Source organism: Podarcis vaucheri (assembly GCF_965113315.1).
Source record: "Podarcis vaucheri genome assembly, chromosome: 1".
Classification (NCBI taxonomy): domain Eukaryota; kingdom Metazoa; phylum Chordata; class Lepidosauria; order Squamata; family Lacertidae; genus Podarcis; species Podarcis vaucheri.
The window spans coordinates 32,189,460-32,205,802 of record NC_138759.1 but is presented as its reverse complement, the minus strand read 5'-3'; the positions used below and the strand labels follow the sequence as shown (position 1 = coordinate 32,205,802).

Genomic DNA, 16,343 nt, shown 5'->3' with positions numbered 1-16,343 from the left:
GTTAATGCAGACTATGATAATCTGATGATGACTAATTCTGGTTACACCTCAAAGGTCAGTGCTGAACCTCTTCACTTGCTGACACGTCCAACTTTGCAATCACATGATTTTCATTTGTGACATTTGCTTTAAGTTTCAATTTCATTATAAATAAGGACCTCACCCAAAAAAAGGGGGAGGAATCAGATAATCCCAGATATGCAGAAGACCCATCTCACATATGTGTACGGGGAGATGAGCTTTTGGTCCTTCCTCCATCATGCAAATTAGAATGCCAGCTCAGCCTAGTGGGTGTACAAAACTGCAAATACAACAGCAGGATGAAAATGTATTAATGAGTAGTTAAGATAAGTGATTAGTAAATAGCCTGATTATCCACCTCCTAAAACATGGACATAAAGCCACTTTAGGCAGCTAGATCATATGGGATTTTCCCTTTATTCTTTTTGAGTAGGGCTGGCCCTACCATTGGGTAGAGTCAGGCCACAGGGGGGCACAGAGGCAAGGTGTTGCAGGAGAGAGCTGTGGGTTGCCCTGCACTCCCTGCTGCCCTCATGTCTGGTGCAGGATGTCACAAGTGTGGAAGTGAAACCCAACTGCAAGTCTAGCTGACTTCTGTACACGGAATGTGGGGCAATAATCATCTTGTCCTTCACCTCGGGCAGCAAAATGTCTTGGGTCAGCCCTGCTTATATACCTGCTTTCAAGTGTACGAGAGAATTTCCCTAATCCTGGCAGCTGTAATGGAAGAGGAGTCTCTGCTGATCTCCTCCTAGCTCTCCCCATTGTCCTCCCCATAAAGAATCCCAATGTTTTGACTCATTTCTTCATAATGACTGACCACTGGGTTTCCTCACCTTTACAGAATGTTTCTGCACTAGGCAGCCTGACCTGAGGTAGAAAACAGAAAGACAAATCAGATTCGAAGTAGTAAAAGCAGACAGATAATTCTAACCCTCTAAATATTTTATTGGTCTGAAACACAATAGATTTATCCACCTTTATGGCATCCCATTTCTAAACTCTCAAGGCAGCTCTCAATATAACAACCATGTAGTAAAATAATGCAGATGAAATTATTACAATTATTAATTACCTTCTACACCACCACCAACTCCTTCTACATACCCTATTAGTGAAAGTTTTGTAAGAATCTGTCAGAATATTTGAAGAACCAGTGCTGAAGAACAAAATGACATAATCGCAAAAGGCTGGAAGGCAATCAATCAGGTTTCTGTGATACTTGTGGTCTAGAAAAAAAAAGAGAGCAGCACTAAAGCGAATCCTTCATCTCAGTTATCTTCAAAAATCCCTACTCCTCAGCTGCAAAGAATTTCTTGTTTTACAATATGTGGCTTGTTGGACTTAAACCACATTTTGCTGCTTCCCAGCCTACTCCCACCTCTGGCCTTTTCCTTCCACTGAACTCCCTTGGAATTTCCAACACATTCCATCACCACAAGAAGCTCAGATCATGTCCTCTTTGCCTTAGAACCGTAATTTCCCCCTTATTCTTAATATTTGCATAGCTGCCCCCAATGGTGTTTAGAATTTTCTCTTGGTCCTTCAAGTAGAGAGTTGCTAGGTCTTCCTGAGTTCCTTTGCCTTCCATGGGTACAGCTTTCCTCATCATGGCATCTTCAGGAACAGGGCTGTCCCCTCAATTTCTTCTTGTTGTGCAGGAGCTATGCAATAGGGGAAGGGGGCCAAACTGTGATTCAGTGAAACTGATTGGCAGTAGGTTCAGGACAGGAAAAAGGAAGCACATACAACGCATAGTGAATGTACCAATATAAGAACATAAGAAGATTCTGCTGCTGAGTTTAGGCCCCAGGCCCTTCTAGCCTAGCATCCTATTCTCACAGTGGCCAATTAGGTGTGACTCCAAGCTACTAGGATTCAGAGGTGTTGAGAAGAATGCAATGTCATGCAAGGATGATTGCTCCATCAAGGCAAGCATTTGGGCTTCCATGAAGGAATGACCAACCCCCTCTGTTGTCTTGCTATGCACCGATCCATGGGTTCTCCTGAAACCCCACCTCCAGGAAATTGTGTGAGAGAGAGGAGGGAGAGGCAGGAAAGCCCTGTTGTGGAAGTGGAAGTCCTTGCACATAGCCATCATAGCTAGCAGCCACTGATAGCCTCCCTCACCCCCATGAATTTGTCTGAAGTCCTTTTAGAGCCTTCAAATTTGGTGGATAAAGGGACCCCTGACCATTAGGTCCAGTCGTGGCCGACTCTGGGGTTGCGGTGCTCATCTCGCTCTGTTGGCCGAGGGAGCCGGCGTACAGTTTCCGGGTCATGTGGCCAGCATGACTAAGCTGCTTCCAGCGCACGGAAATGCCGTTTACCTTCTCGCCGGAGCGGTACCTATTTATCTACTTGCGCTTTGACATGCTTTCGAACTGCTAGGTTGGCAGGAGCAGGGACCGAGCAATGGGAGCTCACCCCATTGAGGGGATTCGAACTGCCAACCTCCTGATCGGCAAGTCCTAGGCTCTGTGATTTAACCCACAGCGCCACCCGTGTCCCTCAAATTTGGTAGTCTTTGCATAATTTAATGCCATGAGATGGTGATGAAGGCTGCCAGCTTAGATGTCTTTGGAAATAGGGTTGACTAGATGAATGAACACTGCAGCAGTGACTTAGAATGAACCCTCCATGTCTGGAAGCAGTAAACCTCCCGCTTCCAGAAAGTGGGGCCAAAGAAGATGGTTGTCATATTCCCATATTCAAAATAAAAAAAAATCCTTCCAGTAGCACCTTAAAGACCAACTAAGTTAGTTCTTGGTATGAGCTTTGGTGTGCATGCACACGAAAGCTCATACCAAGAACTAACTTAGTTGGTCTTTAAGGTGCTACTGGAAGGAATTTTTTTTTATTTTGACTATGGCAGACCAACACGGCTACCTATCTGTAATATTCACATATGTGTGCTTTCCTAAGGTTGGCCGCTGTTGGCGGCAGAATGCAGGATGGACCTTGACCTGATCTAGTAAGGCAATGTTTATGTTCTTATCTTGAGTATGCACTCTTAATTATATGCAGGGGAATAGAGTGACCACCTCACGAATGGTTCACAACCTTTACCCCTGCTCCATCACATTCTGCCACTTGGCTCAGAGTTTGTACTCTGGGCTGCTGCTTGGCTCATCAGCATGTGTATATAAGTTGTTTTCATTTAATGGGGCATGCATCCTATTTTTAACCTGGCCAGATGTGAACAAAGTCAGGAACACTCCCATCAATCACCTTCTTTCAAAGTTTGTAAGGAATTTATATCACTGTTCACCAGTGCTGTTTTTCTAGAAAAAGAGGTGCTGGAACTTGCCATGAACACATCCCTTGTTTTCTTATAATGGCAATAGTGCCCACCTGAGAGGTGCCGGAATTGAGTTTTGCAGAGTTCTGGCTTAAAAAAAGCCCTGCCTCTCATGTTCTTTCAGGGTGTGTGTATCACACATAATGCCAGGATTTGCCTTATCTCCTTCTGAACATTGCTCTATATTTTTCTGAACAAACAGTGATCTAATTCCTTTGAGCTGAAACTACTGTCAGGTATAAGTTACTTCTAGGACATTCCCTACTGCAGCAGGAGCATAGCTGTCAACCTTCCCTTTTTTTTGCGGGAAATTCCCTTATTCCAGCGCCGTTTCCCACTGCTATCCTGGATTGTTAGATATCCCGGAGACTGTCCCCGGGACAGGTGAGGCTGCTGATCCCTTATTTTCAAATCTGAAAGTTGACAGCTATGAGCAGGAGTAAGAAATGTGTGGTTGGAGAAGCCAGCCACTGAAGCCATGCCACGCTTGCCTCTGTACTTGGCCTCCTCCACCCTGTTTTTTTGGACATGAGGGGCACCGCTTCACCCCAAATATTGGGGGCGCCCAAATGACTCAACCCCCAGGAGCTGGTGCCTCTGCTGGAGGGTATCAGGTTGGGGAAGAGTGTCCTTAAGTTTCCAGTACAGTGGTACCTCGGGTTACATACGCTTCAGGTTACATACGCTTCAGGTTACACACTCCGCTAACCCAGAAATAGTGCTTCAGGTTAAGAACTTTGCTTCAGGATAAGGACAGAAATCAGGGTCCGGCGGTGCAGCGGCAGCAGGAGGCCCCATTAGCTAAAGTGGTGCTTCAAGTTAAGAAAAGTTTCAGTTTAAGAACGGACCTCCGGAACGAATTAAGTACTTAACCCAAGGTACCAGTGTACAAGCGCTTTGTGTCTTTATTCTAAAGGAGGGCCTGGGTGAGCAGCTTACAGTTCATAATGCTCTTGCTCTATTCTAATATTTCTTCCAAACCGCTTCAGCAAACCTCACAAGATCTGGGAAACCAACACAGACAACAGGGAAATATGTTTGCATAAGCATTCTCTAGCACAATCTACAATCTCACCTCATTTCTCCCTCTCATGGCAATGCCCTTGCAGGCTCAGCTGGGAGTCCTTTTGGCCTTGAGATGGTAGTGAGGGGAGAAGTTCATGCTTCTTCTTCATTCGTGGGCCTTAGAGGCAATATTTTGTTTACTTGCGCAGAAGATCCTGATTAAAAGGTCTGCTACCCAGGGAAGCACAAGTGAGTTTTGTTTGTGCCAGTCCTCTGGAGCAGAAAGAGTGCCATTGACTTGTTGCATTCTCTCCTCATGCCCACTTGTCATTTTATATCTGTCTGGGCACAGGGTGCCCTGGAGTATATGGCTGGAAAACACTGGGTACGTGCACAGTGTTGCTGATGCACTCAAGTTGCAAGCCTTCGGTATATGACCCTTTCCTGTGTGTAGAACACAGTGCAATTTAGGGCATGAAAATAATAATAAATGTCTCTCCACTTAACTTGAAAGCACAAGGGGGAGAAGGAACGGTATGAGCGCAGCTGTGTGGGGCTCATCTGGTTTAGCTACAGGTCAAGAGTGAGGTGAATCTGCGCTGCAGGGGCCTGCAATGTGTTTTCTTGGCTCTTGAGTATGTTATTTGTCCTTAAAGTCAGAAGAAGTGAATTTAAGTTCAAACATCTGACATGAAAACTGAATAATATCCTAGTTTAGAAAAACTAGTGAAAGCACAGGAAACAGGAAATGATGTTTGTGGCCAAGCTGACCTATCTATGATGGTCACTGGACCTACTATTGAGCATTCTGCCTGATTTTTTTGCTGACAGATTACACAACATTGGCTAGATTCTGATTTCTTTGAGAGGAGGTCAGACACTCTCCAGGGCATTTCCTCATCACTTTCCTTATTGCAAAAAGTGGGAAAAGTGGGTTTGTTGTATAAGACTCAACCTTGCATCCCAACAAAGCCAATAATAGGGATGGCTGGAGACAAAAGGGAGTGGGGCCATCGCTTGACACACAGTCTCTTTCTACCCAATGGGCTTCGGGGAGGGGGGGAGGGACAGGTAACACTTGCCAGAGGCCTGAATCAAACAGTTGCAGAAGGCTTTCACCCACACCTCCTCCCATCACTCTATCCATTTTGGCTTCCCTGCATTCCCTCCATGCTTCTCCCACACGCCTTCAGGCTGCAGGTTCTCAACCCCTGGAATAGGGATTCCACACAACAGGGATTAAGTAATGAATTTTCCAGTCATGGAACTACAACTAGAAACAGGGGTCTAATCTCTCTAAGATAAATCACACAAAGAACCAGGCCTAGAATTTTGCATTTATGCTACCCTAGACTTCAGTTCCAAGATGCAACACCTTCTGCCAAGATGCATGCAAACCAACCCAAGATGCATGCAAAACCATTTTATAGACTTGTTACAGTAGAACATGTTAAACCTGCCTAGTTCATAAATCGTTCATATGCTATTATAGTGCTTGCATGCCAAATGAAGTTTGAACTGCCTGTTTAATACTGGAAAGGTAATTGACCTTTCTTACCTGCAGAGCCTATTCCTCATGATGTTTATCCATTACAGCTAGTAAAATGCCTTTCCAAATTAGTTCTAGCCCATAAATGAGCTATAAACAGAGAATGCATCAAACTAATGCCATTGACATTAGTTAATGGTTTTTAGTGTCCGTAGCCAGCTTATCAACTCTGAATTTATATGTTTTTAATCCTTAACTTCTTGCAGAACCAGCTACCTACTAATCACAAATGCTTCTCTTCAGTGGAGTGCGGTGAAATGTTGCATAGGGGAACAGTTAGGGCCAGACGCGCCAGCTTGCGAGGGCGATGGAGGAGAGGGAATGTTGCGCACACAACATTCTTCCCTTCACCAGGCAACAGACAGAATGCTGGAACCCTGCTGCCTCCCTCCCAAAACCAGGACTAGCTTAGTCCCCCTAGTCCAGCCTAATCTAGTGGATAGCACTCTATGTTAGAGAAGCAACCTATGCCTCCAGCGACAAAGTTTGCTTCCAGATTATCTGTTTAATTAGCATTCAGCCTAATTTGTTTGCAGAGATTTGATTATGTGTCAGCTATCTAATGAGCATTTATCCTGATTTATTTGTGTGGAGACTGGATGATGTGTTATCCCACACCTTCCAGTGCATTTTCTGTTCAATTTCCTTTTCAATATAAGTCTGATCTTTTGGGGAAGTGGGTTTGTTTTGCAAGCGCTACCAAATCAGCTTTAATTGTGCAGTGAGAGTTTGCCAAGATGCGACTGAATCTCACCTGACAGGGGGGAAAAGACAGTCTGGAAGTGCCCAGACTATGTACCTTATTCATCTTTTATGTACCCCTTCTAGAAAACTCAATACAATTTATCAGGGCAGATGAACCACCTACTAACCATACCTCCGTCTTCTCTGGATTCAGTTTGAGCTTACAAGGTTGCAACCCTTATTTCCTAGATTGTGTATTAAGTTCCAGCGAGATCAATGGCACTTGCTTCCAAATAAATATGCTTAGGACTACAATGTAAAAGATGCCGAAAATGTCTGCAGCTGGATTGGATGCCTCTCCTCCCCCTCCTCATCACAAGAGCGGGAGATCACGCTCTTTTGTTTGCATCAGGAGCCAAGTGTTATGTTTTGCAGTGGGAGCTGACCCAGTTCTCTGCTGAATCTGTTATTGACTTGTCAGCTGCTGCTGCTCTCTTTGTACAGAGCCCTGTTCCCCCAACTGAAGGTGCTTGTATAGCATTTCACTCAGTTTTATGAAACTCTGTTCTATGATATAATGAGCTTTTGCAAAAAGAGCAAGTGCTACCGACTTCAACTGAGGTCAGAAGGATCTTTCTACCATTGCACTACAGTGTTCTGCTTTATGCTGCCGAAAAGCTGTATCAATAGACTTTCTTTTCGGTGCATAACTTACTGCAGTGGTGCAACTAGGGAATTTTAGACTCTGGACTTAACGGTCGGTGGGGGATATGGGTGGGGCTTTAAGATAGCCATGTTTATCACTTCACAGCGAGTATTTCTCTTCTCCGCCTCCTCCTCACGCTTTACAAATGCTTCTACATTCTTGATATGTTACAGCAAAAAACAAACAGACAACAATTTGCCAGCCCTGGTCAAAGGTAAATAAATACTCTCAGCATGTGCTCTTTTTCGTTCTGTATTCACTTCCGTCAGAGCACCATCCGGACCACAAGAACAAGAGTTTGTTTCTGCAGTCCTGATGCGAAATGTATTAACTTGGGAATCAGCACTACATTGTTCTAGAAAGGGATAATATATTTGCAATGAGCATCTGTTATCATGCACAGCCAGCTACCCTCTCACTTAAAAAAGAATTGAGAAGGAAGGATGTGCAGGAGTCTGCGCCATCCTCTCTGGGCCCCAGCTCCCCATATGCCTGTTTGGATCTGTCCCCAACATCTGCTGCTTTCTCGGTGGTCATTTGCGACCCGGGACTTCGGCCACTGACCTGCAAGCCCCGTTGTGCTATGGGCAGAGAGTTGGTTCCCCGCTTTTTTATCAAGTCGCTCTTGCCTCGGGCAGCGAACCAGGAACTAGGAAGCCGCTTCAGCTTCCGATTTTACCGGCAGTCAGGCTGCGCGCACCCTCCCCGTTTACTTTCCAATCCGAATTGAGAAAAAAACCCGACCTGGTCGGTGTGAGGGTCAGCCTGGCAGACCGCGAACCGGGACGTCGCCCCCCTCTTTCCCAAGCTAAGGACTGGGACCAGATGACTGGCGGTCTTTCGAGCCCCGTTCCTCTCGGTCGACGCGCCGCCGGAAGAATTTTGGCAGGTCCTTCCCGCGCTCCCGCCCTCAGAGCAAAACGAAGCGGGAGCTCGTGAGGCCGCCGAAAAGGTTCCCGCCGCTCTCGGTGCGAACGGAAGGCGGGAGAAGAGCTTGGAAGGCCCACCCCCACCCCCCTTTCCCGGAGGCTGCGGGATTCTCGCGCAGGGCGCAACGCTAACGGCGCTGCCCGGCTGGGGACTCCCGGACGGGACCGTCGGGGGGCTTGCGCCTGCGCCACTTTCTGTGCCCCTCCCCGAGCTTTTTCCGCGGGACGGAGAGAGTTGCCATAGCAATAGCAGGAAGCAGCGCAGAGGGGCGGGGGGCAGGCAGCCAATCCGCGCCCGGAGGGGCGTGGTGGTGGGCGTCCAGGTAGCTCCTTCCAACGCGGGCCGGGGGGGGGGTGGTTTCTGGCTGACGCGCCTCGGTGGGCGGGGCGGGGTGACGTGCGCCGTGGAGGCAAACCTTGAGCTGGCAACATGAGCCGCGAAAGGTGAGCGCAAGAGGAAGAAAGTCCGGCGAGGCGTGCGCGCGGGGGGCGCTGGCGGCACCGGGGCTGCTGGCTGAGGGAAGAGCGAGGGATCCCCGAGCCCGCGCTGGTGTCCCGCCGTCGGAGGAGGAACTTGTCGCTCAGCGCGCACTTCCTCGGCCGCTATGGTGAGCGGGGAGCCGGAGCTCGGAGAGAAGCGGACGGGGTACCGAGCCGAGCCCGACCTGCTGCAAGAGGCGAAGCCCGAGCCGGCGGACGCCGAGACGCCCAACGGGTCGGCGCCGGGGTCGGTGCCGGAGGTGCGCCTGACGCGGCGGCGCTGGGCAATCGTCTTCCTCTTCAGCGCCTATTCGTTCTGCAACGCTTTCCAGTGGATCCAGTACGGCAGCATCAGCGTCGTCTTCGCGCGCTTCTACGGCGTGACCCCTTTCGCCATCGACTGGCTCTCCATGTGCTACATGATCGTCTACATCCCGCTGCTCTTCCCGGTCGCCTGGCTGCTGGACAAGAAGGGGCTGCGCCTCATCGCCCTGGTGGGCTCCGCTCTCAACTGCGTGGGCGCCTGGGTGAAGACGGGCAGCACGAAGCCAAACCTCTTCCCCGTCACCGTCCTGGGACAGGTGGTCTGCTCGCTGGCCCAAGTCTTCATCCTGGGCATGCCGTCCCACATCGCTTCCGTCTGGTTCGGGTCCCGGGAGGTCTCCAGTGCCTGCTCCATCGCTGTCTTTGGTAACCAGGTAGGTGGCAAAATATCCAGGTACGCATTAAGCCACGGGTTCCCAAGTTGTGATCCACAGATCACCAGCTGCCCACAAGCTTTACTCAGATCCTTCATAGTGTATCTGTGGCTGAAACTAGGAGATGGTGCATCCGTTGCCTTTTAATATTTGTACTGACTTTTAATTGCATTTGTATTGCATTTGTATTTCTTATATTGTACTTTGTTGTGTTGCAGGTTGACGTTTATAGAATTCAGATTGTGTCTTTAAAAACTTAGATACAGCTTTTTATTTATAAATGTATGAATCTCAAAGTGGTTCAACTACAGCAGTTCAGCTGCAACAGCCACAACTAAAATAAAACTCAAATATCTACAATCAGGAAATGCCAGGATAAAAAGGAAGGTCTTTGGGAAAGTGCCCTGTGGTCAGTGCTCACTTGATCTCTACAGGGATCTCTGGTCACACCCACACCTTCCATTAAAAGCACATTTAATGGGGGCCCTTTTTTGTATTAATCATTGTGCATTCGCCACCAAAGCAGCCACTATGTGTCCTGGTGCCTCTTTCAGATCAATTGAGCAAGTTGTCATGTCATTGCAATGGCAACACCATCAAAATAAATAAATTAGTGGGTGGGGACACAGAAGGGACAAAGTACGTTGAACCTTGTCCAGTGGCGTAGTGTGGGGGGTGCAGGGGGGCCAGCCGCACCGGGCGCAACATCTGGGGATTAGGGTTAGGGGGCGCAAATCCACAGGTTAGGGGGCGCAAATTACTTGCCTTGCCCCGGGTGCTGACAACCCACGCTACGCCACTGACCTTGTCCAACATATGGAAATGAAAGAAGCGATCAAAAATACAATTACAAATCATACAGCATCTAGCACCATTATAATTGCTATAATAGAAGAATCATTGAGTGGTCCACCAATATTCTTAGCAGTCCATGGCGAAACATGGTTTGAGGACCACCAAATTAAATAATACCAACAATTTCCATCTTGTTCAATAGTATAAGGTCGGAGAGCAAGAGATGAGGGGGGTTAGAGGAAAGGAGGTGGTCCTTTCCTTTACATAAGACCACATAACACCGGTCTTGAAAGATCTACATTGGCTCCAAGTACGTTTCTGAGCACAATTCAAAGTGTTGGTGCTGACATTTAAAGCCCTAAGTGGCCTCGGTCCAGTATACATGAAGGAGCGTCTCCATCCCCATCGTTCTGCCTGGACACTGAGGTCCAGCTCCGAGGGCCTTCTGGCGGTTCCCTCACTGCGAGAAGCCAAGTTACAGGGAACCAGGCAGAGGGCCTTCTCGGTAGTGACACCTGCCCTGTGGAATGTCCTCCCGTCAGATGTCAAAGAGAAGAACAACTACCAGACTTTAAGAAGATATCTGAAGGCAGCCCTCTTTAGGGAAACTTTTAATGTTTAAAAGACCACTGTATTTTAATATTTTGTTGGAAGCCACCCAGAGTGGCTGGGGAAACCCAGCCAGATGGGCGGAGTATAAATAATAAATCATTATCATTATCTTCTGATCTTGAGAGGGCTCATCCGTGTTTTTGCTTGCCCCATGCCTAGAAAGGACAGGCCCACATGGTTTTCCACTTGACTCACAATTTCTAGGCACAGGTCCAAGTAGTTTTCTCCATTCTCAGAGAAAACCTGCTCTTTAGCTCTAAATTGGAGCAAACATCAATCCATTCCAGAGCAAACCCAAATTGCTATTTGCCATTGGCCAATCTGGGGTTCTAGTTCCCCTGCCAATCAGCTGACATCACCCTGATCGGTGGGTGTCAGCTGGTGGGCAGGGGTGGTGGTGTTCAATTCTTCATTGGTGGTGTGCACTAGTTCCCTGCAGAGAACTGGTGTTCACAGATAATGCAACAGGATGGTACACTTAGTTCACCAGCTTATCAGCAGGGTGGTGTTAGTGTTAAATTCTGGTCAGTTTGCCTGAACAAATCACTTTGCATTGAAACCCCTGTGATCAGGAAGGGGGTTGAATCAAAACCCCTGCTAAAACTACCCCCCCTTTACCGATGTGCTTTGATGTTCCAACTTTGGGACTTCAAAACACCAAATAACATGATGCCGCTGTGATATCAGATGATTTACAGGCAGGCCACCCACCTCTCAGATTTGGTTTGAGAGACCAATCCTGATAAGGATCTGACCTGTGGAGCCAAACAGGTTCCCCGCCTGTGATCTACTTTGTAGGCTAAAAGCTTGCTAGCATAAAGGAATCACTAACCAGTGGAAAGTAACAGTGGCGAGTAAATCTAGATGTAAGACATGTGTTGCTATACTTCCTCAGGCATGTGCATAGCTGGTGCACCAGCCTAAATTAGGCATAAATGCTCCTGGCAAATCCTGGTGCAAGACAGAACCCAGGAGGATGCCCAGACTGTAAGTCTAATTCTTCAAGGTGAGTACTACCCCATCCAAAACAGGCTGAGTCCCTATTCCAGAGTCTGCATCCTTCCTGACTGGGAGTGCGTGTATCTTGTTTCAGCTTCCATTTATTCATCCAGCCCATTACTATCCCTAGGGATGTGCTTCTGCTAAAGTTCAGTACAGTGATACCTTGGTTTACAACCATAACCCGTTCCGGAGGGCCGGTTGTAAACCAAAACAAGTTTTAACCCAAGGCTCGCTTTCACCAGTGGGGCCCAGGGACGCGGACTTATAAAAAATATTGGGGGGGCCTGGGAAAGCTCGTGAAATGTAAATAAGCTCATGAATATGCAAATAAGCTCATGAATATGCAAATAAAGTGGCGCCGCCCCCTCGTGAGCGAATAGGGGAGAGCGTGCTGCTGCCTATTTATCAGCTCCGGAACAGCTGATATGCGGGAAACCTGGGGCTAGAGGCAGGAGCCCCCGCCCCCGGGGATTCCCCTGTTCTCGCGGGGGACGGCCGGGGCTCTCCGGCTAGGGCGCGCGGCTGGCTGGCTGGCGAGGGAGCAGGTGGGGAGGAGGCGGGGGACGGCGGCGGTGCCCGAGATTATTGGGGGGGCTGAGCCCCCCCAAAAAATTTTTTGAGGGGGCTCAAGCCCCCTCAAGCCCCATGGAGTCGGCGCCTATGGTGGGGCCTCAAAAAAAAAAAGGGGGGGGTTGTAATCCAAAAAAAGTGGGTTGTAAACCAAGGTACCACTGTACCTTTGCTAGCTAACAGCAGAAGTCTAGAACAGTGTTTCATGCTCTCTGAACAACATAAGGTGGTTTTCCAGATTTTTATTGTTGTTTTTTTCCAATTTCTTTATTGATTTTCCCAAAAAAAATTTTAGACAAACATAAATCTCAAATGTATTTAAACCATTCTTAGTAACATTGTTAAGTGACTTCCTCGAATCCCCCTAGTTGAATTGTAGTAAAACCTCTACTCTGATAAATATTAAAATCATCAATAAAGACAGTTAAAAACAATTAGTGGCTCTCTTGTGATACTGGCAGCAGATCTAAGCTCTATACTTCCCCCTCCTTTCAAAATTGGCATTGTTATCAGAGAAGTGGCTTCCTGGGCAGGGGAAAATAAAGGAAATGTCCGTGTACATCAAAGTACAATTGTCTCTGGTGAGTTTGTTTGTGCATGATGTGGCGGAAGTGTTCAATGTTCTCTACCGCAGGGGTAGCCAGTGTGGAATCCAACTGATGCTCTAGGCTAGAACAACAATTCCCATCATCTGTGACCGTGCTGGCCGGGGCTGGTGGGAGTCCAGCAACATCTGCAGACCACAGCATTGGCTACCCTTGCTCTAGTGCCGTCTCCCTAAATGCTGATTCTGCTGCATCAAAGGGAATTCCCACATGCATTTGCCGCTTTTATCTTGATTAAGAGAGAATTCCAGGACTCTCCTATCTTTGCGTTTGTGGTTAACCTCACTGTGAAACTAAGGCCTTCATTTTAAATATAAGACCATGCAACTAACCCTCCAACCCTCAAAGACTGCGGGTTGTATTCAGCAATATGCTCTTCTGATCCTTCTGCCAATGCAAGCGTTTTAGCTAGCCGGTTGAAATGCTCTCCTTCCCCTCCCTGGCCAGAGCAAACGCTGTTCTGGAGTTTTCTCCAGAAACCCTCTCAGCCAATTTGGGTGGGTACCTGAGAAGAGGAGAGTTGGGGAAGCCACATTGTTCAAGCCGAAGTCCTTGCCAAGGGCTCATTAGGTGAATCATACCCTATTAAGATAGTGAGAGGACCACAAGGCAATTTATAATAAGAAACACAAAAATGCATAACATAGTAACAAACAAAAACACGCTCCCCTTGCAGTTTAAAAGGCCATGTTTCTGTCAGAATAGGTAGAGACAGGTAGGTTTTTAATGTTTGGTATTTTGTTGTCGTTTTATAATTTGTTGGAAGCTGCTCAGAATGGCTGTGGAAACCTAGTCAGGTGGGCAGCAAGCAAACAAATAAACAAATAAATCTAGCTGCTTTATAATAGCTTGTATTTGGAACATTTTCTTTGCAATGAATGGCCACCATAGGAGATGTATTAGTACTCCTGCAAACTTGATGGATCCTCTTAATTGAAAATCTTTCTTTATTTTCTTGCCAAGTATGCTGCTCTCCAGTTGTTTGTCCTAGACAGAATATTATTGCTAGCATCTACTGTGCTCAATAATGATGTTCTTTTCTAAAATCAGGATATTACGGAGCTGAACAAGAGCAAACAAAATAAGTTTCCCTCCGGCTCCTGTATAAGAAATGCTCTGTGTTCAGCTTCTTCCCCCTCACAGGTGTGGATTGCTGAAGGCAAACGGGAAGTGCCTGATGCTGACATTGCGCAATAAGAAGATGCCTTGGCTTCCAGGCACACTTCCTGAGTTCTGCACATGCAGAAGATATAGGCATAATAATAGCTGTGATCATTAAAAGTCAGTGTCGTTGGAAGCAAATGTTTCCATATGAAGGTGATGGTGAAGATTGCTGCACGCATTTGAAAGGAGATAAGTGTGCTTGTCTCACCGGACTGAAATTGCATGTCCTTAAGAATGATCTCTCAGATCAAGTACCATTGATGCATTTTAAATGGCTCTTCATAGCAGAGACACTTAACTTTGTAAAACTGTTTGAGCTGTTAGAGACCTAAGTCAGCAGCTGAACAGTTCCTCTGCCAGAGTTGTCTGGAAATGCACACATGCAGAAAGAGAGAAAGAGAGGGAAGGAAGGAAGGAAGGAAAGAAGGAAGGAAAGAAAGAAAGAAAGAAAGAAAGAAAGAAAGAAAGAAAGGGTCAAATAGAACTCAAAGATAGAACCTTTCTATGGGATTTGAGCATGGGTTGGCAAACTAAGGTCCACAGGCCGGATCAGGCCCAATTGCCTTCTAGATCCGACCCATAGACGGGCCAGGAATCTCGGAGTGGATCGCCAGCGTGCATGTTCTTTCCTTTTCCCTCCCTCTCCCTCCCACGGCTGCACTTTTCTCCTCAGGGACGGAGCAATCTTGTCCCACCATCGATGGTGGGAGTCGGCTCACTCACCTGCCCTCCTCAGCAGGGCAGTGCTGTGAAGGGGGCTTGTGACGCCTGCTCCTGGCTGCTGCTGCTGCATTTTCCTCCTCCCCCCTCTTCCTCAGCGCTGCTTCCTCCCTCCCTCCCTCCCTCCCTCCCTCCCTTCCTTCCTTCTCTGCACCGCTTCCTCGCACGCTTTCTTCATCCCTCCCTCCCTCCTTCATTCCTCCCATGGCATTCAGGCAGGTTGTTGTGGTGGCCACGGCCGCCGCTTGCGGGTTGGCAGGCGGCTCTGTCTTCACAGTGCCCCTTGGGAAGCAGCAGCAGCAGGTGGTTAAAAGCTCCTGCGACGCCCTGGTTCCCCTACCTCTGTCCGCGGCTCCTCCGCCAGGGCTGCTGCTTCTGCCTTCGCCAGCCAACGCAGCCTCCTACCCCGCCATGGCGCCTGGCTGGCTGGAGAAGCCCAACTGCAGCTATTGGGACAACAACTGGGACAGGTAAAGCGAAGCATCTTCAGGCCTCTTTGCAGGCGGGCGAAAATCGTTCTCACCCCCCAAAAAAATATAGTTGCCCCCCCCCCCAAGGTCTGAGGGACAGTGGACCGGCCCCCTGCTGAAAAAGTTTGCTAACCCCTGGATTTGAGAGTGGGATCCCTCTTTTCCCTAAAGAGGGTACAGGTTACTGTAACAAAGAGTTGACTTTTGTAATTTTGCAACATTTGCGGCTGCTTCATGGTGTAAGCAGTAGAAACATGTCAATGCATTTGCCCGCTGCTTTGCACTTGGGCAGGAGTCCAGGGGATGCTGGCATATTTGGGGAGCATGTTGCCTGGGCATATTGCCTGTGCTGCATTTTCATGGTGCATTGTTTAAGCACATTTGATGTGACCAGAGCCTCTTTCTGCCAGATTTCACGTGTTTCCTTGGTTGAAATAAAGTTGATTTATCTTTCTGATGTCTCACTCTGTTGGAGTTTGGTAATTATATTATAGTGCAGGACAAAATAGTCTGGTTAGACTGCTGGCTAAAAGGATAAAGAAAACTCAAGGCCATTCTAAGTACAGGTTTACAGATGGCCAAGCTGGAACCAAGAAGATAACAGTCAATACTGATACCAGTGGTCTTAAAAATTTCAGCAGCATCCTGTACGAGGCCAAAATTCAATGACTTTCCCAACTCTTCCATTCTGCTCAGTTCACTACATTATAATTGCAAAGCCCTGCAGCGTCCTTTGTGTTGGCACCAAGTGCACCAGGACCAGTCACACTCCCCAAAATCCCCCTCTGCTGATACTGAACTTGTAGAAGATACAGTAAGTAAAGCCTGAAAGGAAATGATCTTCTTTGCCAACAAGTAGTTATTGAAAGAGAAGGAATCAGTGAGGAGGAAGAGCAGATTGCCTTTCTATCTCTCACAATTTCCCCTGGTTCAGGTAGCTCAAGATAGCATCTAACTACCAACATTTATTCTAAAGGCTTGTCAGCTAGTGCGTTTGCCCCATTCTAAATAATCCCCACTTGTGCTTTTTCA

General features: G+C 47.6%; 1 protein-coding gene and 1 long non-coding RNA gene across 3 annotated transcripts in view; one reads left to right on the top strand and one right to left on the bottom strand.

Moving 5' to 3' along the window:
• Positions 1 to 1,075: 1,075 nt before the first annotated feature.
• LOC309538985 lies at positions 1,076 to 8,294 on the bottom strand. The gene is made up of 2 exons (XR_014222578.1): positions 7,831 to 8,294; positions 1,076 to 1,685 (listed from the first exon to the last, which is right to left on the bottom strand). It is a non-coding gene; the product is annotated as an uncharacterized lncRNA (long non-coding RNA).
• A 288-nt stretch (positions 8,295 to 8,582) lies between these two features.
• Positions 8,583 to 16,343, top strand: part of FLVCR2 (FLVCR choline and putative heme transporter 2) — a 47,444-nt gene continuing 39,683 nt past the window's right edge. The window contains exon 1 of one of the 2 annotated variants that reach the window (XM_082233439.1): positions 8,583 to 9,373. In XM_082233439.1, coding sequence (XP_082089565.1) covers positions 8,801 to 9,373 — 573 coding nt within the window. In that variant the 5' untranslated portion in view covers positions 8,583 to 8,800. The remainder of the gene's footprint in view (positions 9,374 to 16,343) is intronic. The other variant, XM_082233440.1, reaches the window with a different exon arrangement.